Genomic DNA, 25,164 nt, shown 5'->3' with positions numbered 1-25,164 from the left:
TGCAACCAAGGCCTCCAAAGGGAAGGCTGGGCTCAGGCCGTGTGTCAGTGCGACCTGACAACGGGAGGAGAAGGCAGGGCAGGGACGCTGCTGCCCAGGGACCAGAGGAGCCCCACAGCTCGGGGCTCTGGGCCTGTGCTGCAGGTTCCCCTGCCTCTCCCTGCCCAGAATCAGCGGAGGAGCAGCCAGAGCAGACTGCGGTGTTCCTCGAGGCGACAACGGGAGGAGAAGGCGGACCAGGAGCAGGGCTCACGCAAGGCTCAGCAGGGAGTAGTGCCCTCGTGGCTCTGGGCCTGTGCTGCAAACTCCCCACCCTCCTCTTTCTCCCACAGAGAGAGAGGACCAGCACCTGGAGGAGACACTGACATTTCTGGACAGGGACTCACCGCTGACAACTGCCATGTGTGACAGGCGGCAGGAGGGCCCTGGTGCCAGGGAGCCAGGTGAGGGTAAAGCCGCCCTCCCACAGCCAGGCCCAGGGGCTCCTGTGGCAGGCGCTGTGTGGGGCCCAGAGCAGAGGCAGGGGGAGGCAGGAGCTGCTCAGCCATGCTGCGGCTGGGAGCCTCCTTCCTCCCCAAGTGGGGCCCAGCTGGGCCAGGGGGCAGCTCTTGGGACACCCGTGCCCGCAACGGCCCCTGCTCTCCAAGGCCTCCAGCCCTGCCCATCAGCCAGGCAGGCAGGGACAGAGCAGCCCTTGGGGCCGATGCTGCTGCAGCCAAAGAGCCCCGCAGAGGTGCTCATGCCCGCTGCCATTGGCTCTGTGCCCTGCAGCCTGCATGCTGTGTCGCCGTGCAGAGGCTGACCCGGACATCTGCGGTGACAAACTGGAGAAGCGCGGGTTCTGTGCCCACGTGTTCTGCCTGGTGAGTGGCTCCGGGAGCTCCCTCTACCATTGCAATGGGCAGTTCCTGCCTCTCTCTCCTCATCTGCTCCTCCCCTCTGCTGCAGTTCTTTGCTACTGATTTTTTTGGTGAAGAGAACGACCGTGCTGGACTCATGGGATTTCTTGCTAGAGATATCCAAAATGTAGTACGGCGGGCGGCAAAAAAGGTGAGAGCCTGATGCAAGCAGGGAGATTTGAGCCAGGTGAGGTTTGCCAGAGCTTAGCCCAGACGCTTTGAATGAAAGGCCTGCCCTTCTGGCCGGCTGTGGGACAAAGTCTGGCTCCCAGCAGCTGCACAGAGGCTCTGGCACAGGAGCCCCCCTCTTCCACCAGACAACTCTGTGGGCTGAGACCCAGCAGTGGCCACATCCTGCGCCCTGCCTGGAGCCCTGGGGCTGCCTGGGGAGGCCCCGAGGCTGCTGCTGATGGGGTTGCTTGGCTCTTTCCAGCGCTGCTGCGTCTGTGGCCAGAGCGGGGCAACCATCATGTGCTGCATGCAGGGCTGTGACAGATGGTTCCACCTGCCCTGTGCCAAGGACGGCGGCTGCGTAACACAGTATATTCCATTTCCCAGGTACCTCCTCCTCACCCCTGGTCACCCCTGGTGGAAGATCCAACATTTCTCACTTTGCTCATCCATTTTCCTCCAGCTCCTTCTGCCCTGAGCACCGTCCAGAGCAGGATGTGGAGGCAACTCCAGAGCCGGGCACCGATTGCCCCATCTGCATGGAGCCTGTGGAGGATAGAAAGACCTTCAGAACCCTGGTGTGCCCAGCGTGTAAAAGGGCCTGGTTCCACAGGGACTGCATCCAGGTAGGAGCCCTCCCCTCAGCCCCAGGGCACAGCAGGTGCTCAGCAGCACCAGGTACTTGCTCACCCTGCTTCTGTTTGCCCTGCAGGGACAGGCCATAAGCGCTGGTTATCTGTGCCTCCAGTGCCCCCTGTGCAGGGACGTTGAACAATTTCTTACAGAAATGTTCATCCTGGGGATACGAATCCCCTTGAGGTTGGTATTCCTTCTGCCTGCCTCACAGGACAGGAGGTGCAAGGTCTGTGCTGTGCCAGGCCCTGCCCCAGCAGTCCTGGCCTTGCCCTGTCCCGTGAGTCTGGGCTTCAGCTTCTGGCACGACTTGGAAAAGCGCTGGAGGAAGAGCAGGGACAACCTGTACCTCCGTGAGGGGAGGGCAGCAGAAACTCATCAGCTTTTCCTTTCTCCATCAGACTGCCAACATGGGAGGACAACGATGCCTTTGCGGATCTAGAAGAGAGGCACAGCAGGTGCAATGCCAGGGATTGCCTTTACCCGGGAGGCAGGGAGGAGGCAGAGGAAGAGGGGTAAGTTGGGGAGCTGCACCTGAGGCTCTGCAGGGTACCCGTGTCACTCAAGGGCTCAAAGAGAAAAGAACTAGAAGAGCTTAGCTGGACAATCACTTTGTCCTCAGTGCCATGAACCCATTTGCTTCCCCAGGCCCTGGGAACTGCTCCTGTGCTCCTCCTGCGCTGCTGAGGGCACCCACAGGCGCTGCTCCGGCCTGAGAAACCGCGTACAGAGCTGGGAGTGTGACAGCTGTGCTGGTCTTGGAACGGGTATGAGGCAAAGCACCCGGTGTCCCTGGGCTGGGGGCAGTGCCCAGGCTGGGTGTGGCAGAGCGCGTCTGCTCCTGAAGGGCTGGGGTTCTGCTCTGGCCAGGCTTGCCTTGGGCCTGGGTGGTCTTTGACATTCCTGCTTGTCCTTACAGCTCCCAGGGATGAGCCAGAGCTCCGTGGCCCCCGGCTGGCCAGTCAGTCAGGACTGGAGCCTGCTCACGGCTCTGCAGAATCTGAGGCCATCAGCCCCAGCTCCCGCGGCCCGGTGCCATCGGGGCTGGGTCTCCAGGCTTCATCTGCAGTGATCAGCAGCCGCAGCAGCCACCAGCGCACAGCACGGCAGCAGTCTCTGCCGTCTTCCTCGCTGGACACCAGCAGCCCCAGCACATCAAGGTCAACGTACAGCAGCACCCCTGAGCCTGAGGACAGGGGCCATTCCAGACATGCTGGGCCCGGCCGCAGGCTCACCCGCTCCCGCCAGCAAGGTCGGGCCCCAAATGGGCCAGTCCGATCAAGGAGTCGCCGCGACAGGCGCAGCAGGACAAGGACTGAGAGGCCCAGGCGAAGGGAGACACCTTCACAGGCATCCCCCAGACGCAGCCGCTCCCGCCATCAAGGTCGTGCCCTAAGTCCACCTGTCCGGTCCAGGATTTGCCGTGACAGGGGCAGCAGGGCAAGACCAAGGACTGAGAGGCCCAGGCAAAGGGAGACTCCATCAGGGACATCCCCCAGACGCAGCCGCTCCCGCCTGCAGCACCGGGCCTCAAATCAACCTTTCCGGTCCAGGAGTCGCCAGGACAGGAGCAGGAGGAGAGCAGCAAGTGCTGAGAGGCCCAGGCGCACGGGGACACCGTCAGGGAGGTCCCGCAGGAGCAATCGCTCCTGCCAGCGGCGTCGGGCCTCAACTGGGACCTCCAATAGCAGCACGTAGCCTCATCTTTTCTTTCTAGTCCATCAGTTCACTGCCGGAAGTGAAGGTGAGAACGGTCAGTACAGGGACCTTGCGATTTGCAGCTCTGTGAGAAAACTGTATTGGCTCTTGACATTTCTACTGGCAGGAAAGTAGTCTTGTGCTAAATCCCTTGATTTCTGTCTTACCAGGTATTAAGTGAAAAGTCACTTAAATGATGTGGCTAACGAAAAAGGACTCTTGTTCCGGCCTTTCGACTCCAAGCTGAGATGTTTCCCCACTGCTCACTCTTGAGTGAACCTCTCCTTAATGGGCTTGGATACAGTTAGGGAGACGTTCAGAGCAAGGTGTGTCTTAGGGAAGCTGTCTTTGGAAAGGTCGTGCACTGTTTTGCTATCCTTGAACAAACTCATTTCAGTAAAGCCAAAAGAAAGAAGAAAGAAGAGGGCGGGACACTGCCTCAAGTGTCTGAAGAAATCAGTCTACTGTAAGCAATACAGTAATCTGAAGAAATCAGACTACTGTAAGCAATGCAGTAATCTGAAGAAATCAGACTACTGTATTGCTGCTGATTGTTTGGAGCTTCAAAGAACAAACCAGAAAAGACTGTGGAAATACCCTGGGACAAAGAGGATGCACAGGACTCTGCCCCAGGTGACCATTTTGGACTTTTGCCCAAGAACGGCACAGCTCAGGAGTAGAGTGCTTTCAAGTTTTCCTTCTTTGGAGACACAGAGGAGTTGGGCATCAAAGAAGGTAACAGCAGAACCTTTCTCACAGTGCCATTTCTAAGGAAGAGCTTCTGGCAGGCACTGTAGAGCACTGTGGTGTAAAGAAGGTCAGGATGCAGGGGATTTTCAGCAGCAGAAGTCAGTAATTAGGCAGAAGCATTTTGATCTTCATTTCTGCTTGCCAAGGCTGTGGTAGATTAATGAGCGGTAAGTCATGCTTGCATCTCAGGAATTCTGAAAGGCATGCTCTGAGAAGGCATTGGGATTTTTGCTGAGTGGTGAAAAGGCTTGCTGTCATGCCCCGAATCTCTCAAAGAGGGAAAAAGGTGACACACCAGTCATATGAAGTTTCATAGAACCCAGCAAGATTTTAAAGGAAATGTGTGTTAATGTAGAGGGAGGAGCAAAATCCTGGAGTTGACAGCAAGATTCATGAACATTCTGTTTGTTACTGAATTCTATTCTTGGACCTTTAGAAAAAGGAAACTGAATGACAAATGATCATTGTGGTGTTCTAACCTTAGATAAATGAGGCCTTATGAAAAGAAGATGAAACAACATTAAATTGACTAACAGACTTGTAGGAGAGAAAAGAAGCCATGTGAAGTTATCCAAAATACTAAAAAAAACCAACGCAACAACACAAAGCAACAAGACTCACACAATTGTGCTGAATTCAGAAGGTATTCAGTGTCTTCTGAATGCAATGATAAATGTTTAAGAATACAGCAGAGATCCCGAGAACAAAGTGGAAAATCCTGGAGCGGAGATGTAGCTCAGAAAATCTGGCAGGAGCAGATTCTGTCCTTCCTACATCTGTCTTCTCCACTGTAAGTATTTGTCTTGAAAGGAGGAATCCTTCCTGATAGGTGGAGCAATAATCTGGATGTGGATTTGTTTCTTTTTTGGTGCTCTTATTGCAGAGTCTTGCCGACTTGGGACAGTAAAGCTGGTAAAAGTCACATGACAAGAGGATTCGCGTTTCCAAGACAGCAGTTCTGAGAGTGATGATGAGCCTGAGACATGAGAAACTGAAAAGGACCAGGAAATGCAAGTTCCGTTTCTATTTGCTGTCTACCTGGCTGTAGTAGTTGGATGTTATGGGAATATTAATAGTAGCGCTCAGGGAATGGGAAACTGAGATTGCACACCTCTGAGCAATGAAAGTCATCTTGGAAAACCATTTGTGCTGCCCAGAGTCAAAACTCCCAGCAGCCCATGTGATGTGAAGTTGAATATGAAAAGAGAGACGTTGAGCACAAGAAATTAACTGGCTCATTTTGGTTTGACCAACTCCAAACTGAGTTTGGCCAGAAGCCAAAGACACGGTCAGTTTTCTGTTAAGAAGCTGATTATTTTTTTAATAGAAGGCTCTATTGGGTTACTAGGGAGTAAAGCTTTTCAATGTATACCATTTCTCTGAAGCACTGCATTTTTAACTTGCGTTCATGGAATTGATAGTACAATTTCGGATGCTAAAATCCCTTTGTACTTGTCTAGGTTTGTTTCTTTACCGCGCACAGAAAGTGCTAGAGTTGTCTTCTTCTTTGAAGATGATGTACGCCTAAGAGGTGCGACAGAATTTCTTCTCCCCCTTTTGTATTTTTTTAAAACTGTTCCTGGAATTCCATGAGGAGGAAAAAATGCTACCTGCTTATGAATGTTTCCTAGTCAAATTTTGGCAACCTTATTTGTGGTCAGGGTTGGTTGTGGTAGAATCCCGTGAGAAAGTCCTGGTAAAATAAAGGCCAAGCAGATTTCTGGCTTTCTTCTCTTTCAGATAATTGCCTAATAGGAATCTGGACTTTTAGAGCTTACCAAAACATTAGCCACCTGAGAGGTTACCTAGACATTTTGGATCCTTTCAGGTATTGATACCATCTTTAACTTTTTCCTGTCTTTCTGATGTTACCATTAGGGATGTTGAGTGTTCTTGTCGGCCACATAGGTCCCTGTGCTTCTTTGTCCTAATGCGTCTGGGGTTTTCTCTTCTGAATCCAGGGGATTTTGTATTTAGAAACAAAGAAAACAACAACCAAAGGAAACACACAGTCCCCAAAAATTGCGGAGGCCAGCAAAACAATTGCTTGTTATATGTTTTGTAGAACAGCGTCTCAAGACAGGCTTAAATGATGTGTATTTCTCGAGACCGACTCGATAACGCTGCAGAAAGGTATTGCTGTGTTCATACAGTTAGTGCCCAGCACTCTTCCAACCTGTCTGATTTGCAGGGGTGTTAAAATGGAGAGCTCAGTCCTTAGCAGTCCCCACTTCTGGGGGAAGATGTGTGATCCTGGTGCTGAGCTTCTAATGAAACAGCGGCTATTTCACTGCAATTTAGACTGCAGCATGCTGAGGAAAACTGCTGCTGCTTTTCATTGTCCTGTGGGCACCAGGCTGCAGTAGGGAACATTTCTGTTGGGAGACAACGTCTGGTGGGGGGCAAGAGGTGAAGAATTGACTCCTGGCTTTATTGCCATGTTGTCCATGATTGTTAGAAGCAGCAGCACAATCAGAAGTGTATAAGCCTATTAATTGGTTCTTTTTTTCTGCGCAGAGGGCCCAAAGTTATTTTGTAGATCAGTGGAGCTCAGTGAAGAAAAATGTGGGTTGGGAAGACAAACGTAGATTATTGCTTGAGGTGAGTATGTAACATCTGTTCCCTGGGAACTCTAGGTGAAAGTTGAGCATGGGGAGGAAATGCAGGTATGAATGGGCATGCAAAATTAATTCAGGACCCTGAGAAGAGCCTGCAACTTTGCAACTGTCCACGAACAAAAATGTTTTAGTGTACCAGTGTGTATAACATCATGTTGTGGTGTCCAGTCAGGTAAATCACTACATCTTTGTATGTTACAGGAGCAGCTACTTAACTGTATGTAAAGGATGTATTTAAGAGAAAGAGTGAATTTAGAGACTTCTCCTAATAGTGGATTCAGGAACTTCTCCGAAGAATTCGTTGGATTTTCATTTTTTAGATTTATTTCCCGGAATGCTGAAGGAAGCATAAGGATACCAAATAGAAAGCGCAAGGAAACCAATAAACTCTTTACGCTTTAAATAGAAACGTGCCACGTCTGTTCCTTGAAGAAGTTGCCAAACAATGTTACTTTCAAAATCCTTTCAAAGACCTAAGAGGAAAAAAAGTTGGCAAACCCTGTTTGGCAGTGCTTCTGAGCTGGGGCTGATGGTCTTGGGTGCTGGGGAGCCACGGGAAGGCTCCAGTCCTGACTGTCCGGCCAGGCTGGGCCATTGAGCTCCAACCTAATTTCATGGAGCCGACAGATTTACTCATGCTGTGCTGGTATTTAACACCAGAAAAGCTGACACGCAATTGACAAATGCAAATAAAAATCCTTTGATCCAGCAATAGAGCAAAACAGAAGCTGGCTCAAGAATGACATTGTTCTTGCTCACTGGAGTATCCATCACAGAAACATAATGGGCTGGGTTGGGAAGGACCTCAAAACTCATCTTGTTCCATGGGCAGAGACACCCTCCACTAATCCCAGGCTGCTCCAAGCCCTGTCCAACCTGGCCTTGGACACTTCCAGGGATCCAGGGGCAGCCACAGCTGCTCTGGGCACCCTGTGCCAGGGCCTCCCCACCCTCACAGGGAACAATTCCTGCCCAATATCCCATGTGGCCGTGCCCTGCGTTGGGTTGAAACCACTCCTGGTGTCCTGTCACTCCAGGCCCTTGCCCAAAGTCCCTCTCCAACAAGCTTGTCAGTGTGAATGCAGATTAAATGTCAAGTTGAGTATTTCCTGCTGCAAATCCAGTTATGAAGATTCATTTTACAACAGAAATTACAAAGTAAAGAAAATATGTAAGACGATGCCTCACCTGAATCATGGCCCCAATAATTAGGGTCACTTTCCTTGGCAATAGTCTAAATGGGGGAAAGACCTAAAAACAGAAATATGAATACCTGTGTTCAGGATCCTTCAGTCAGATAAATTACACCACAGTACAAATGTACAACTGAGTCTTTAGTTGCTTAATCACAGTAAACTGAGCATGCAGAAATTTAACTCATCTGAGTTAAACAACACTGAAATCTGACTGGCATTAGGTCAGCTTCCAGACAGAATGAATTTTATGGCAAATGGATTACTATACTGTAACCATAATGTATGTATTCCTGTTCCATTGTAGCAGACTTTCTTTATGCATGTATCTTATCTGAAATTATTATTTACTTCAATCTGCTGTGGAGCAGAGTTGAGTCTCTGTCCTCTTCTGTCAGCCACAGTTGCCATCAGACTCGTCTGCCCAATGCTCATCCCACGCACCAGGAAAGCAGCAGTGTGCTCATCCGGAGCCTCCCTCAGGGGGCTGCAAAGAAATCCTTTAAAGAGATAATAAATTATTTTTTTTTACCACAAGGCTAAGTGACTGTCTGAAGCAAAGTTGAGGAAATTATCACATTTTTACACATGATTGCTCTTTGCAAACTGTGCTTTATTGAAACATTAAATACTTGAAGTGAAAATGAAACAAGTAACAGACACAGTGAGTTTGATAACATCAGATGTGCCTTCACACAGCACTCTTCACCTGACACTCTCTGCCAAGTCACTGCTTCCAAGATGCACAAAGCTTCATCAGTCATCACACTGGAGGAACGAAGTCTCCTTCATCAGCCAGCAACATTCAGCCTGTTGGTTCAGGCAACTTCCCTCACAAATAATATTTTACCTTTAAACAGATAATTAAGGCTTCACAAAAAGAAAATAAATAGACTCTCAGCCGTTGTGTATTACCATGCCTTTAACCTAATATCTTTATTCATTTTTTGCCAATTCTTATTCACAGATTAATTTCAAAAGTCCATTAACTTACACAAGTGAGACAAGGTGAGATGCTGCTTTGAGACTGAGATCCATGACAGGGAAGTATTTTGTCAGAAAATGTTTCTTTGAGTCATCCAGAACTCTGACATAAGCTTTAACTGTTTTTCCAGTCTCCACCTGAAACAGATATATCCAGTCATTCTGCATTCACACCACTCTTATTTATTAGCATAAAAATTTTCACTTGATTTTGTATTATACTTGTAGTAGGCTAGTGGAGATAGAGTCCCAAGGTTAGACTGGCACTGATTTTAAAGACTAATCCCTGCAGCTAGTGTCAGATGAATTGAATGAACTCAGGTCCCTCAGCTGGCAAGGGCATATTTAAAACATCCAGAAATATCAACATTTCTTTTGTTTAAGGTGCACCCAAGCTGGCAAGAGCAATGAGCTGGACTTTCTTCTGTTCAGTTTTAAAACCTGACATATGGAAAATGACCTTAGGGCAAAACCTACTCCTAAAAGAATTGCTCACATGCACTTTAAACAGGAGGAAATGTAAATGAGCATGTCCATATAAATTATGGATTAATATTACTATGTAAATGCAAAAGCTGAGATTGCTGCCACACAGAACATGAACAGATACCTGATACTCTGAGACCCTTATAACCTGAAGGGATAAATTTGGGAGGGAGAAACAGAGACACAGGGAGGTTGCAGTTGTTTCTCTGTTGTAGCATCTTGTCCATGTCTGATCTCTGTGCTCAGGACCAGCAGCACAGGGAGCCAGGGCAGGCTGGATCAGCTCCTAATGCTGCTTCCAAGGCACTGACCTTGCCAACAACTCGCACGTACAATTCCTGGATATCAGACACATGAATTTCAGCTTCAGCTGGGGCAGGGAAAGCCAGACACAGGTCTTGAATCATTACAGTCACTGATCCTGGGAGCAGAGGCTGCACCTGCAGTGCCAAAAGAAAACTGCCGTATAGCACTTCTTTTGTCTCTTGTTCACAGGATAACATTTGTATCACTTTCAGGGCAGAAGCAGTTGGATGCAGAAATCTCCAAGCTTACACAAGGAGAATTCTTCCACCAAAATAAAAATCAAGCTGTAAAATGTATGTAAAAAGTATCGAGCTACTGAGCTAGTGCAAACAGCCCCCAGGCACCAAGTGAATTAACAGCTCTTCATCTGGAACAGTCTGGCATCCTGTTACCCTCCTGCCATCAGGAGAAAAAACACACAAATCGTTTAGAGCAACAAGATTTTCTTAGAGTGAAAACCAAAGCGATAAGGGGAAAAAAAAAAAAGTGAGAACAAAAATTATGCCTGTAAAGCACTGGTATTGCTTCCTGTAAGGTTTGTACTCTACTATCACTGCTTCTCATCTGAGCAGCCAAAACCTGGTGGTAGATCCTGGCAAGTAAGAGGACAATTGACAGATCAGGTGTTTCTTTAATAAAACTATTATTACATTTATTTTAAAGAACGAGAATGTTACACTTAACAGATAAAGAGAATAAAACAATGAATAGAGAGACCTCTGGTCCCAAACACAAGCCCTCAAAACTTAGCACCCATCCCAAAGTCCCCTCTGCCAAGGCCATGCAGCCACACCTTGCTCCTCACATCAGCTCTGCAGTTCTCCTGCAACTCCCTGACCTTGTCACAGACCTCAGGACAATCCCAGCTGTTCTGGCTCCCTTTGGCCAGGGAGCAGTGAAGTCGGGTGTCCTGCTGTGTGCTCTGAACTCTGAACAAGGGGAGATGGACAGGCCCCCCAGTGCACAGGAGCTCAGTGAACTCTCAGCTCTGCCCAGCAGCACCACAGGAGCCAGCAGCAGAGCAGTGGGGAAAGCTGACATTTTGTTCTGTGAGGGCACTACTCCTGTTTCTGCCTCAAAATAGAAAGGGATGTGAAGTTTTAATAAAGGTCAGCTTCCAGAACAGCAGCAGTTCCCAGAGAGGGTGGCTAACACAGGGGCTGGGCAGCAGGGCAGGGGAAGTGGCACAGGGAGGGAGCTGGAATGGAGCTCAGCTGGGCTGGGAGACCAGAGAAAGCAAACAGGGAAAAGGGCAAACAGGGCTACTGCAACTCTTAAAACTCTTCCTGTCTCAGTGAACTCTGCTCTTCTCCTCTCCCATTATGTGCCCAGTGGCTCCCAGTTTCCAGGGATATTGCACTGCTGACCACTCTTCACTCTTCCCCTGCTACCACCCACCCATGCCCAGAGAAGCTGCTGTGTCAAAACCAGAGGGAGAGCTACAGAATTCCTCCTTGGCAGTCCCACTGAAAAGTCTGGGAATCACTGCTCCAGATAACTTGAATTTAGTTTCTCACAAGAGTTTACTGCCAACTCATCCTCTGTCAACTTGGCTGCGCTGGTACCTGCCATGGCAGCAGCCTTACAGAGCCTGCTGATTTCCCAGGCCATTCTGCTGCTTCCATGGAAAAACCCAGGGCTTGTACTGGGATGGAACCCAAGCACTGCACACAGGGCTAACAAACCTGCCAAATGTGTGTGGGGTTGCGTTTTTTAAAAAATGTGTTTAATGTGGACTTCTCTCTCCTTTAATCTGACAGGCAGTTAAATCTCTTCCTACACCTCACAAAGCCTGTCTTGCTGTCACTGCTCCACTCCTGAATTCCAGACAAGAGCACTGAACCTATCTCATGTACATCAGTTAAACCCATCAGGGAGACCTGACTAAAAAACTATTAAGAGTTTGAACAGTGTACTATGTACAAAAAACTCCTCATCTCTTCTACTTTTTTCTCACCTCTGTGCCTAGCTGGAAAAAATATTCCCACCTCACACTTAAAATAGTTAGAGACAATTAAAATGTTCCACCAATTCTTTTGATATTCTAATTTCCACCGTAGTTATCACGATTTCACAACTTTATCAGCATTACTTTTTAAAAGACAAACCTGTAAATTATACATTTATAAAAACCACCCTTTAGAGCAACTTGTTTCGCTTCAAGTTCTTGCCTAATGAAAGCAGCAATGCAAACACAGAATTTTATTGGTGTTCACTGCAGAATGCATTTCATATCCCAGGCCTGATGAAGTCAAGCACACTTGCACTTTACTGGCATCTTCTAGTGGAAAAGTGCATTAGAAACTTCATATGGAGATCAGAATAAACTCTTTAATAGAAATTCATTCACAAAAACAGGATGCAATACTGTGATTTAAAAATACCTTGAAACAACACCATAGGATAGAAGAATTTGAAACCTTCAGAACTACTAGCCCACAGCAAATACTCCAGTATTACTTTGGAAACCAATTAATCTTATGGGTAGCTTCTGAATAATTCTGTCATGTTACTCTTTGTGGTGTGTTTGTGAAATCAGGAACATTTTACTACAAAGTTGTAATGGGTGAAGTACTTGGAATTGGCTTTTACCTTATACAGGGAACACAACTGCATCAAAGCTGTAATGAAACAATTTCCTGTACCTGAGACTAGAGCAGAAAGTGCCAGTGCAAAGATCCCCTGCCTGAAGCACAACCATGACAGGCAAACACATCCAAAATGCAGCTACTGCCTCTCTATTCACACCTGCTGCAAAATGCCCAGGAGTGCTGAAGCTGCAGAACAATAACCTGGTTGGCAAAAAGGTGTAAAACCACAAAATACTGCACTCACCAAAGCAATGCCTCGAGTCTCTTCATGTGTCACTCTTACAATATTTGGCACACTGGTATCAATGAAAAAATATCCAGAACCTTGTTGGATGAGAAGTTCTGCCTGCAAAACCAGAAAAGCATCCTGAATTAAGATTGTATCTTTCCAGTAAAGCTGTCTCTTCACACACCCTCTGTAATGTGTGATGTTTTCCTCCCTGCAGCTGGAAAGCAGCAGAGTAACTCCTCACCTGGATGTCAGGGTGGTTGTAGATGGAGAGCCCAGTGGGGCTCACTTTCACATCTTCCACAAGCATCAGTTCAACGGTGGCAGGCCCTGGGAGCACAGCCTCGTGCTGCAAGAACAATGTTAGCAGTTACAGAAAGAGGCACAACACTGCCAGAGTCCTGTGTGTGCAGGGAGGATGTTTAAAGCAGGCAACCAAAGCTCAGAGCACAGGCTGAGGGATGAGATGCCCACAAGATCCAGAGGGCTCAGTCAGTCAGCACAGGGAAGGGCATCCTCAGGGCTGCTCTGTTCTGCACCCCTGGCCAAGGCAGAGGACAAGGGCCCAGCACTGCAGGATCAGTGAATGATGTCTGACAAGCACAGACAGGGTATTAACTCTGAGCCACGGGCCCAAGTCATACAGAATGATAAGGAAAATGCACAAAGTGTTCTAGCTCTAACTCATCTTTCCATGCTTCTTAGCAGACCACCAAAAGAAATTCTTCCTTAAGTGTAAGTACATAAATACTGGACCAAATGCAGCTTTAATCACTCACTCATAACAACATTAGCTCAGAAAAGGAAAAAGATTTCTAGAGGAAGTCAGTACTCTGTACCCATTTCACCTCATTAGTAGAATTGTTTCCTTGATGTAGAAAGGATGTGATCTTTCCCTAATGACATAATAGGGTGTTCCACTTAAACATGGAACAACAGTCAAGACATTTTAATATCCCATCTACTAGATTTCTGTTTGTGTTTTTGGCTGCAAGAAAGGAGAATGGGCAGGTTTGAAAGCAGAACAGAGCAGCCCATTGCTGATGTACTTGAAAAATGCACCCAGGTCACCTCATTTAAAAAAAAACTCATTCATGAGCCCACAAAGTGCAGCATGACTGGCATCTACAGAATCCTCCTAAATTTAAACACAGAGAATAGAACTTAAGAATATGCCAGTGTTCTCTGAACTCAAGACAAAGTTTAGAGCAGCTTCTTTACTAATTATTTCGAAAAGTAAGAAAGAATATATAATACTGGTTTAACAAAGCAGAGCACAGTGAACTACAAAATAATTGTAGAACATCAAGTATCCATATTACAGCTCGATTTCTAAGAGAGAAAAAAAAAAAAAAAAGTAACACAACGAAATATCTCAAATAACTTCAGCAGCAAAGTAACTGCGTGTCTGCAGTAATACTCATTAAGCCATAGTCAAATTCTTCAGGGGAAATACATCTGCACCATGCTTTCCCAACATGAGAAGAGTGGAAACCTCACAGAAAAGTCAAGAACCAAGCAGCAAAAAAGATCACCTCTCAAAGAATTTACTAAGCAGATGCCACACCTGGGCCAAGCTGAGAAGAACCTGGCCCACAGAGTATTTCACATTACTGGTGCCCATCTGATACCTGCTTTGAGTTAAATCCTGTAACCTCTCATTGCATATTTAACTTTTTGCCTCAAGTATGTTTTCAAGGTACTGCATATAGTTCAAATCCACTTAAATCTTGCTAACAAGATTAAACAGAAATTCCAGTTAGGAAGCAGAATATTTTAAGAGTCAGTTATTGCACATGTCAGGTTATTCCACAGGCTGAAACCTGCCCTTATATTCAGCTTACAAAAGTGACATAAACAGGAAACCGCCAGCTGTTTACACCTGCCGTCTTTGTTCATCATCATTACCTTTTACTGTTTTTCTTCCCTAGCTAAGTATTTCAGGGAGTGGCTAATGACTTGTAAAATGAGAGCCTGGGCTTACGGCTGGCATCAGGACAAAAAAAAAGAGAGTATCAGTCAGAGCCCAGACTAACATATGGTCCATATGAGGAATCAGTCAGCTTTTGCTTTGCTCATGCAGAACTTTCCCACCCAGCTCTGCAGGGGCAATAATCCATTTGCTTTTCCCAGTGACAGCTGCATGAAGCACATGGCTGCTTTAGTGAAGGACAAGCAGCAGAGATTCACCAATTATTAAAAAACCCTAAACTGAAACAAAACCAACTGAAACACTTCTCTGTAATGCCCTTGCTCAGATGGTTAAAAAACTCCCAAGGACTTGGACAAATTTGATTTGGATAGCAGCACCTAGTGCAGAGGAAAGCAGAAAAACCATGAACCAGTATCAAACCTCTGCAGAATGAACCAGACTGCACCAGGGAGCTGCCTGATTTGTACAGTACTGTGTGTGGAGGAAATAAAGCCACCAGAACACTGGGCATTGACCACAGGGAAATGGCAAATCCCCCAAGGTACTGTTAACGGTATTTGGGCTCTGTCTGCCTTCAGGTGGGGCTGCTGGAATCCAGTGGCAGTGGCAGAGATGGCAGCAGTTCCAAACTCACAGTCAACTACCACAGTTTGTAAGCTTAGAATGCAACAAAGATGAGAAATACAGTCAGCTCCGCTAGGCTCATTCTCATCAGACAAGAACTTTCTCTCTCAAGACAGGTTCTAGACATTGGACTTGGTTCCTTTTTTCTCCTCTCTTTAATAGCACACACTAAAAAGTGCACATTGATGTTAAACTGAAGTATGACTGCAGATTACAGTAATTTCTTTAATCAAGATGAGACACTGCCAAACAGATTTAATCTGGACCTTCAAACAAAGAAATGCTCATTTCAGCCCACTCATACCCTGCATTTTCTTCTGACCATTGCCCTCCTCCTTCAGAGTCAGCTCCATTGGCAGCTCCGTCTCAATACGAGCAATGGCCTTATTTGTGGATTCCCACACAATACTAAGGGAGCTGAAGTTATCAAATTTCCTGCCTTGCTGGTCATAGGCAGCCAAATCCAGCACTGGATTGCGGTAATTGGAAACAGGAATCTGAAAAAGAAGGAATATTTTGAACTGAACAGATACAACGGGATTTTTTAATCATTAAAGAAACATATGCTGAGTTCCATGAGGTTTGTTCAACATCAATGCATAAGGAATGTTTGTTAAAAGGAGCCATCAGTGCAAGGCATTCAGCTGTGCTCCAACAGCCCTGAGATTATCTCAGCTGGTCAGACCATAGTGCTGCTTACACCAGGTAGGTTCAAGTCCTGTATGGGCCATTTAGAGTTGGACTCCATGATCCTCTTGTGTCCCTTCCAACTCAGAGCATTCTGTGAATCTCTGAACTCTAACAGGGTTTTACTGGAGCATGGGTTTGGGGTTTTTTAGCCAGTGAATTACCTTAAAAAAAAAAAAATCCCCAAACCAACAACAACGAAATTGTACCACAGCTCAATGAAATTGTTTTTAAAATTCAAATAAATGATGACAAACACCGCTCTTTGTTAAAGCTCAAAATTCTGGTGTTGCTCTGGTGAAATGCATTAGCAACAGCAGTGCACCAAGATAAGCTGACACATAATGGAGCCAGAAAAGCAGGTGAGCTCTGAGGTGGCTAACAATACACAAAAGTCTCCATCTCCTCTTGTTATTACATAGAAGCTCTTTAAAATGATTCATTTTAGGGAAGGAGGATGACTTTTACATTTGCCAGGGAATATTAACACAACAAAATGTGGCTTACTCAGCAGCCAACATGTGACAACACCCGTTAGCAAGAAAAACAGAATAGCAAAGTTCCTTATGCCTGATAATCTACACATATCTATTGTCCATTTACTGCAGGACTCCCCCAGCCTGCTCTGTGCAGGAGCCCCCAAGGGCACAGTGTGGCCACAGCACCAGTTACTGCTCCTCTTGCAGCAGCTGCCATGTTTCACACATGGAGCTCCAAACACTGATTTTTCAGCTGTAAGAACACCTTCTTCTCCTGCCACTTCCCGAGCTTACCAGTTGCTTGCTCTGCTGGAGCAAAGGGCAGGAGAGAGCAAGCTGAGGGCTGCCATAAACAGGAATCAAAGCCAGCCAGGAAGGGAGAGCACAGATGAGCTTCACGGCAGTGGGCTCAACCACTGGGAAAGGGCTGGTGACTGTGGGGCTGTTCCCAACTGTTAAGGTAATAACCTGAAAACAGCAAATGAGGAAAGAGTTTAGTTCAGGCATGCTGTATTTCCACAGGTCTCAGTTACACTGTGATTATCAGAATGAAAAACAAAAATACAGTGCTTGGGGATTTACAGCACTATTAAGACACAGGAAGATGCAAAAGAGGGAGCACATCTCAAGAACAATTCTTTATCACTATGAAAGTACTGTTCCTGGCAACTCTTTCCTCAGTGTTCATGTTCATTACTATCAAATTTGGTTCAAACAACAAATCTCATGCAACTGAGAAAGGAAACAGCAGGTGTTTTTGCAGAGTGAGAACAGAACAGCCCAAAGGCAACATTTATAGTCACTTCAGTGTGTTTAAAAACATCTCATCTTTTATTTTACACTCCTTTTTTAGCCTTCAGCAAAGTGAAGTGGATATAAAACCAGAGAAGGCTGAGGCAGCTCTGGTCACCTGCCCCATCCCCCCACGCACTGGTGCTGGGCAGAGCCACGCAGGTGTGATGTGCTGGGGACAGCCAGCCTTGCACAGACCTGCACATCAACACCAAGGCCTGTTCCTTTGGAATCTGCACTGACAGGAACAGCTCCACTTTGCAAAGTGTCCACTGAGGAAATCAGTGGAACTTGGTAGCCCAACCAAAATGCTTAATCCTTGTAGAATTGCAGAAGAATACTACACTGAAGCTAAAAGCTTCATGGGCTGAGGAGGGTGAGTAAAGCAGGAGCAATCACTTCTGTATGTTGGAGAGAACAAAACCAAGTGGAATATGAGCACAGCCACGCTCACCAAGGCTGCACAGAGAGTAGAGCAGTCAATTCCTGGGGCTGCCATTTGTTAGAATAAAGAGAATTACACTGGAAGGTAACACAGTTAAGAGGAGCAGGTCAGACAGAGGAGTCAGCCTGCTCAGTAACCTTCTGCTCTGATCCTGTTCATGCAAACTGAACCTGCACTCATTAGGATGTTCAATGCATCCCACAACATAAGGCTTCCACAACTTGGGTTTATACTGCAATAAACCCATCATAAACCACTTTTTAAGATAATGTTGTGAAATCCTCACTCAAAATCTGCATCAAAATGCATAAACAATGTAGTTTCCCAAGTTCTTTACTGGCTCATTATAAAAGCATCTAGCTACATAACAGGCATATGGCACCATAAATCTGTCTGGAGCCAGTTCTCAGCACCTGATGGAGGGCAACAGCAAGCCCTTCTGGCACTAACCTGCTCTCCCAGGCTCCTGCACAGCACCCTAACCCAGTGCTGGTTGCTGTTTCCAGGTGTGGGAAGTTCAAGTAAAGAGGAGGCAATGCTTTCTGCATCCTCAGCAGCAACGTTCCTGAAGAACTTGGAAGGTTCTTGGACCCATGGCCTCGGTCCTCCTTCAAACAACATATCCTTAGAGGAACCCAAAGTCACTAAAGCGACTGATGGTGGATCGATAGCCTGTAATCAATTAATTAATTGAAAATTAATCATCTATGTACACTCTTTGGTTGTGCTCTGCAAAATAAACCTCCTTCTGAATGGAACAGCTCTACTTGGATAAGGCTGTGATTTCTCCCATGCAGTGGTTTGTCAGCACACTTAGTGAAAAACAGAGCTGCACCAAAAGCCACAAGGATTCTGTCCAGCTGGATTAGATTCAAAGGAAGCAACGGATCCAAAGACAAGTTTTAGCTGCATTTTAATCACATCTCTCTCATGAAGAATTACAGCAAAAGGGAGACCCTTAATATATTCTTCTGAGCACAGAGAGATAGTATTCTGCTATACTTTTAAAGAAGTATTTAAAATGATGAAATTACGTCAAATTGTACTTTCACTTGCCAGTGCTCTCTCCAGAACAATTCTGTGTATGTAGTTATTCTCCTACACAAGTTTTACTTCAAACCTGTCTAACAAATTCTGCACTGATGTGCATCCCTGGGACAGCCTGTGCTGTTCACCACCACAGCAGTTAACCCGACATTTAGTGCACAAAAACCTTTCCAGTTTGTGTTTCACAACATCATATTACATTCATTATAAACACAAATCTGTAGTATTTGCACTCACATTTTTTCCATATTGAGGGAAAGCTATGGTGAAATACTCAGACTTCAGCCTGCAGTCAGTGCTAGGCTTCTGCAGATGAGGCAACAAAGCAGCCTCTTCTGTATTTCCATCTACTGACCCTGGACTCAGCTTCTTTCTTATTTTCTTCACTGAACCAGCCAGTGGTGGAATGTAAACCCACCTACCTCAGTTTTTCAAACCTATTCCTTGCATAACCTGCTCCCTCTCATGTAAAGGTGCTTCAGTGCTGGATCCTGGATCTCTCCAGGAGCATAGGAAGCAGACTCACTCTCAGCGGGAGATAAGCAGCAATGGCGATGCTGGCACTGAGGCGCACGTGCCCGTGGGTGTACACAACCACCAGCCTGGTGTACCCCTGAAATTCAGCCTTCAGTCTCACTCCACTGCAAAAATCAGCAGTTGGCTTAAGTCTTCCTGTCAGATAAATTAAAAATATACAAGAGCTTATTTGGAAAGAAATGCCCAGGTTTGTTCTTTAAATTCAACACAGCTGTTTGAAGGCTGCCTACCAGAAAGATGGAGAGAACATTTTACATGGACATGTAGGGACAGGATAAGGGAGAACGGCATCAAACTGAACGAGAAAAGGTTTAGATAGGATATTGGGAAAGAATTCTTGGCTGAGAGAGTGGTAGGGCTCTGGCACAGGGTGCCCAGAGAAGCTGTGGCTACCCCTGGATCCCTGAAAGTGTCCAAGGCCAGGTTGGACAAGGCTTGGAGCAGCCTGGGACAGGTGAAATGTGTCCTTGCCCATTGCAGAGGGTGGGGCCGGAAGAACTTTTAAGGTCTCTCCATCTCAAACCATTCTGCATAAAAAAGCAGATATATCTTCAACATAAAACTACTCGGACCCCCTCCCCTCTGAAGTTGGCAGTTCTGTGGGGATACTATACAGAACTATGAATCAGTGATTTAAGGGACAAGTGTGACTTGGGAGAGGTGTGACCTGTCACCAATTTAACTTCCAAACCAGGGAGGGAGTTAAAGCACCTTCAAGTGGGCTGAACACGCCAGGGTTCTCCAGCTCCACCCCCAGCTCCAGCTGTGAGCAGTCGCTCAGGGGGACCAGCTCGCCCCTGTCCATGCTGGTCCGGCCACTGATCCTCAGGGGCAGCTCCAGCACCTGCCCCACGTGTGCCTCCACCTGGCAGGAAGTGAACTCCATGGCGCTGGGCTCGCACACGTACACCTGCAGGGAAGGAACAGGGACAGGCTGGGTCACTGCTCTGCTCCACGCCAGCCCAAGCCCACAACAGCTTGGTGAGCTTCCCTTTTACTGCTGCTCCTGTCATTCTCTCTTCTGCTTTACTGACTTTGAAGCGTGGACTGTTGTGTGCTATTGCCAGGGGGTATCATCACCAGCTGGGAGAGGTTTAGCGTCCATTAAAGAATCTACCTCAGACCAGAGATTTCATAGCAATCACAGCTTTTATTTGCAGGATCTTAACTACTTAATCTTCTGCAACTGGCCTCAGGATACCAAACTATATGGGAGAGAATTAAAGCTGTAATCTGTGTGGATTAACTACTCCTAAAACTACTACTACTAAAAACTTACTCACTGAGGTCAGTAAACAGAACTCTGAAGAGCTGTTCCACACAGAAAGCAGCTCCTAACACAGAAAAAAAAGCATTCAAAAATAACCTATTCAGATTCTGCAATACACTGCTCTGAAAGCTCACATGGTCAGAAGGTTTCTTTCTGTCTTCAGGCTTTGACTTATGTTTGAGGATAAGAAATTTTAACTGAAAAAATCTTCCTCCCTGTGTCTCCAGATGGTAACTGTTGCACTGCTAAAAAGCAGCATCTTAGGCTGTTCAGAGAATTATTTCAGAGCAAGTGTGTAAGCTAAATTCTGAAGAGATTTTAATTAATGTCACACCCCTCCCTTTGGGGCCACCAGATGTACTGTTCCAGCATTCTCCTCACTCCAAACCACATACACTGACCACCATGACCTAAGAACAAGGGATGGTCTGCAGGGACACCACAAAATCCCTCTTGGGAGCTATGTTTTTTATTGCCATTTTCTCCTAATTTTCCTAAAGTACTGTTTTTTCTTGGCCAACTCGGGTATTTGCAGTCCGTCTGCAGCACGGTGCTCAGTTCAGGTACTCCTCCAAACAGAAATTTTCTTGTACATCCCGATAACAACTGTCACCCTTTGGTATCAAGGGAGAACACCCACCTATCACCCTACAGAATGACTTTTTAGTTTGGCTTGTCTGCCTAGATGGCCAGGCCAGGAGTTAATTACCATTTCCTTCTTGCACTTAAAATTTCCAACAGGGAAAAAGGCTTGCCAAGGAATCAGGAAGGGGCAAAAATGGGAGTCAAGTTAATGCACTGGACAGTGCTGGATTCCCTAAAGCACAAACTGAAATAAATCACTTAACTTGCCACAGGGCAGGAAGTGGAAGGGGATTGCCTATGGCATTCTCAGTGCCTTTGCTGCTTCCAAAAGCTACATTCAAGAAGAAGCACTGAACAATGAATCTCTTGCCTTCATTTCGCCATAAAGCAGCGGATTCCGCATGTTGAATGCCTGAATAATGCTGACCCCAGCATCATTCCCCGTGCTCAGCACTCCTTTGACTGTCACTGTGGCTACTGCCTGGTTAGAACAGGACCAGCTGAAGCTGCCACTTCCACCCTGAGCCTGAAATACAGAGGGAAAAATCTTTCAAACATTTAATCAAGTACATGGTTTTCACATTCCACAGCTTTGGGTATCTTGCGTGAAAACCAGGAATGCACTGAGAATAGGACATACAAATAAAATAACACCTCAGAACTTAATAAGCAATAGAGAGATGAGAAGATTTCTACCTTTCATTTAAATTTCAGCTTCTTTCACACACCAAAACAAATGTCAAAAGTTCCATCACGGTAAAACACGGGTGAACACTGGAGCCATTTTAAAATGTATATTGTTTTAATTTCTTTAACTTCCTCAGCATTTCCTTTAACCTATTTCATAATTAAAAATGAACAAAGTGATAAATCTTCTCTAGAGGGACAGTGTGGAAAACAAACAAATCTAAATTATGCAGGAGCTTAGCTAGTAATTTTTACCAGGGAAAGAGAAAAAAAAGGAAATGAAGAGGAGGGTCATTTCCCTTCTTCCTTTCTTGGAGCACATGCACAATCTGATTACAGAAGGACACAGACAAATAAACAGGCAGAGGTGTGTTATAGGAGATGCATGGGATGTGGTGAGAAAGGCTGAAAGAATCCAAGGGCTCAGCATATTTGTAAAGGTGTTTCAGCTGAAACAGGGAGATGAGCAGAAAACATAAAACAGAAATACCCAATTCTTAATAACTATGAAGACTCAGGTCCCTGCCATAAACCCCAGACGCCTCACTACACTTTCTGTCTCTGACAGTCAGTATGCACTAAGGAGAGGAAGGGTAAAGCAGCTTCCCATGCAGCTTCACCACTAGCCAGAGCCTGGCAGGGAGCTCCACACTGCTACCTGGGAGCAGTGCCCTCCCCATGAACCTCCAGGTGCCCACCTCGCACAGCTGCACTGCACCTCTCATGCGTGCACCGAAGGAGGGCAACAGAAACCATCTCATTGGCACAAATATGAACACAGCAACCCCCAACAAACCAGACAGCTGCCAAAGGAAATCCTGCCAGGCATTCTGGTACCATCTGGAGGGAGTTACTTCAGCTATAAACAGAATTTGGCTAGATCAAAAAATCCCTTTCAATTTATTTTCAGAAAACTTTATTCACCCATTTGAAATAGCCTGACTGAAGCTATGCAGTGGGAGGCAAACTCTGATGGAGAGGCAGGAACAGTTGAGCTGTGTGTATGCTGTCGACCAGTTGTATTGTGGAATCTAGAGACCAGAAGAAAGGTCTCAGTTTCAGCAAAATTTAAATCTTGGAAGAAAAAAGTTTCTATGTTTTTATAGAAAAACATCAGAATAAAGTAAGAACAGCGAGACAATTATTGCAGTACCATAAAGGAATGTTCTCTAGTGAAATACTTCATTATATATGCAAGATAAGGTGAGAACAGAACTGTGAAAGAGGTAGGAAACAAAACCGCATTTCCTTTCCTTTACTGGGAAAACTCCAGCAGAATTATGAAGTACTGCAAATGCAGATTTAGTACTAAGAATTTTTACCACACTCTGCTGGTGTGGTCAGGAATAGCATGAAGTAAACCAAACTAATCCCACAGAACAGACAAGTAGAGTTATGCAGGGCTTAACTCAGTGTAGCTGCCCTTAGATTTACACTGGAGAATGCAATTTAATCCTGTGAGATTGATTCTCTCCATGGAGTCACTGAATCAGTAAGGCTGTAAAAGACCTCTGAGATTATCAAGTCCACCACTGTCTTCAGGTCCCATACCCCATAATTTTTGAGCCCTTCCAGGGATGGTGACTCCACCACTGCCCTGGGCAGCCTGTGCCATGGCTTGACAACTCTTCCTGTAAAAAGATTTTGTCTAATATCCAATCTAAATATGAGGATGTTTCCTCTCATCCTATCCCTTGTTACCTGGGAGAAGAGCCTGGCACCAAGTGTCCTGCTGCCTATTTGCATATAGTTTACTTAACACAGATCCGACACTGAGCACTACTTTATGCCAAAAGGGAGAGGTAGGAGTTGTGCATCCAACACCTGAGTGCAGGGTCTGGGTATCACTGGCCTGGGATAAGAGTCTGGGCTGAGAAAGCACAACTTTCTTTTCCCTACTTAGACTGGAGATACTGGATACTGGCATACAAACCATTTGCTTCATGAAGCAAAAGGAATAACCGACAGCTTGGGAGCAAAGACACACCTAGTAAACATGGAAATCATCCCTTCTGTAAATAAGCTGTGGCCCTTGCCTCCCTGGAACTTTGTATTAGGAGCACAAGGCGTGTGGCCAGTGAGGAATACTGATGTACAAGGCTGGCAGAGTGCTGCTAATTAATCTTGCCATGCCCTTCTTTGTAGTCACTTCACACTCCCATTCATATTTCCCATCCTTGCCAGCAAAGGGCAGCCTCTAATGATTACTGTGGATCTCTGCATATAGGATGCTCCTGGAATTCCCAACCATTCCAGGCATAGGTGCGTGGTGCATGTATGAGGGAGAGAGGAAGGGAAGACAAGAGGTAGAAGTCAGTGGGATTTTATGTTTGTTGGTTTCTTGGTGCTTTTTTAAAACTGTATATTAACTCCTGTAACTAACGTCCCATGAAGTTCCTCCAAGTTACATTTTGGATGCCACTGTGCCTGAAGTATCCACAGTCAGCCCTAGCTCAGTGGTGTCAGGCCTCAGTGTGCCTGCCCGAGTTACACACCCAGCAGCTGGGTACTTCTTTGGCATACTTGGATGGTGTACTGGTAGACTCCTGCTTTTGGCTGCCAAGGAAACATCAGAATGCTGGGTACAAGCAATATTGGAACATAGATCTCCACATCCTGCTGGTTTCTCACTGGAACTGGGAAGGTATGAACACCTCCATCCTGCAAAGTGCAAAACCACGGTGTTATAAATGGCACCACAGAGCTTCCCAGAGTTAATGTTTAGTCCTTAGGTACAGACATGTCCTTGAAAACACCTCAGAGAGGAAGGAAAACTATTTAGGACCACTTATGAACAGAGCTCCTAGTGAGCAAATAGCTCCTGGCAGCAAGGTGTGCCACTGTACTAAATGAATGCTATTGTTATGAAGATCCAGGTGCCCACATTAATTTAAAAGGCAAGAAAAAATATACTCTTTCATTGCTCCTTTTTTGAGACCTCACTTGGAGAACCAATCTGGAGGCTCAACATTTATATTTACTCTTTGCTCATCCCACTGTGTACAAAATTCAGCCTGAAAGCACCCTTGCTCAGCCCTCCCTCCCAAACATTGGCCTTCAACAGCTCTGCTGTCACTGCAGTGCTACGACCCTCTGGCACAACACAGTGTTGCTGCAGTTCTGAGGGAAGAACAACTCTCAAGGGATGCTCTTCCACTGAAGAGAACATCTCTGACACAGAAAATGACTGAGGTGTATCACATTGAAGGAGCTACTAAATCCTGCTCAAGGAATCACTAAATTGATTTTACAGCAAATGGGTTCAAGTGTTGAATTTTCAAGCAAAAGCAATTCACTTCCACGCCACGCACCCTAGTTAGCCATACATTCAGCAACCTGCCCAACCAGCAGAAAGTTAATGAATATTAATTTGGAGAAATGTGCAGGCTGATACGTTTGGCAAATTGTCATTCCAGAGTTTAAGGTCACTTACCAATTGATAGCAAACTTCCCCGATGTAACTGACTGCAGAACAAGGTCAGGGTATGAGTGATGATCCTACCACAATAAAGTGTAAAAT

General features: G+C 46.0%; 2 protein-coding genes across 2 annotated transcripts in view; one reads left to right on the top strand and one right to left on the bottom strand.

Annotated features, from left to right (window-relative positions):
• On the top strand, positions 1 to 7,178 carry LOC105760188 (PHD finger protein 7). Its single transcript, XM_041718759.2, has 14 exons — positions 1 to 443; positions 772 to 863; positions 949 to 1,050; positions 1,333 to 1,457; positions 1,534 to 1,696; positions 1,783 to 1,889; positions 2,105 to 2,218; positions 2,352 to 2,470; positions 2,623 to 4,136; positions 4,636 to 4,941; positions 5,035 to 5,979; positions 6,113 to 6,284; positions 6,669 to 6,752; positions 6,971 to 7,178. The coding sequence occupies exons 1-9, from the start codon at positions 401 to 403 to the stop codon at positions 3,399 to 3,401; spliced, it is 1,644 nt and encodes a 547-aa protein (XP_041574693.2). The 5' UTR covers positions 1 to 400; the 3' UTR covers positions 3,402 to 4,136; positions 4,636 to 4,941; positions 5,035 to 5,979; positions 6,113 to 6,284; positions 6,669 to 6,752; positions 6,971 to 7,178.
• The window catches only part of LOC100232716 (nuclear pore membrane glycoprotein 210), a 33,568-nt gene continuing 15,474 nt past the window's right edge, over positions 7,071 to 25,164 (bottom strand). The window contains 15 exon segments of the mRNA XM_072934941.1: positions 7,071 to 7,242; positions 7,958 to 8,020; positions 8,314 to 8,449; positions 8,957 to 9,084; positions 9,744 to 9,872; positions 12,574 to 12,675; positions 12,803 to 12,907; positions 15,037 to 15,148; positions 15,410 to 15,612; positions 16,576 to 16,749; positions 17,969 to 18,190; positions 19,092 to 19,237; positions 19,814 to 20,012; positions 21,328 to 21,483; positions 24,168 to 24,305. Of these exon segments, the coding sequence (XP_072791042.1) occupies positions 7,168 to 7,242; positions 7,958 to 8,020; positions 8,314 to 8,449; positions 8,957 to 9,084; positions 9,744 to 9,872; positions 12,574 to 12,675; positions 12,803 to 12,907; positions 15,037 to 15,148; positions 15,410 to 15,612; positions 16,576 to 16,749; positions 17,969 to 18,190; positions 19,092 to 19,237; positions 19,814 to 20,012; positions 21,328 to 21,483; positions 24,168 to 24,305 (2,088 nt within the window). The 3' untranslated portion in view covers positions 7,071 to 7,167.

Source organism: Taeniopygia guttata, chromosome 12 (assembly GCF_048771995.1).
Source record: "Taeniopygia guttata chromosome 12, bTaeGut7.mat, whole genome shotgun sequence".
NCBI classification, from domain to species: domain Eukaryota; kingdom Metazoa; phylum Chordata; class Aves; order Passeriformes; family Estrildidae; genus Taeniopygia; species Taeniopygia guttata.
Note: the sequence above shows the minus strand (reverse complement) of the source record. Positions and strands in the feature narration are given on the sequence as shown.

Excerpts from the sequence above, each read along its gene's own strand:
- LOC105760188 (XM_041718759.2), top strand. The coding sequence starts at position 401 with ATGTGTGACAGGCGGCAGGAGGGCCCTGGTGCCAGGGAGCCAG. Across the intron at positions 864-948 it reads GTGCCCACGTGTTCTGCCTG|TTCTTTGCTACTGATTTTTT; the intron begins GTGAGTGGCTCC and ends CCTCTGCTGCAG. Across the intron at positions 2,219-2,351 it reads GAGGAGGCAGAGGAAGAGGG|GCCCTGGGAACTGCTCCTGT; the intron begins GTAAGTTGGGGA and ends TTGCTTCCCCAG.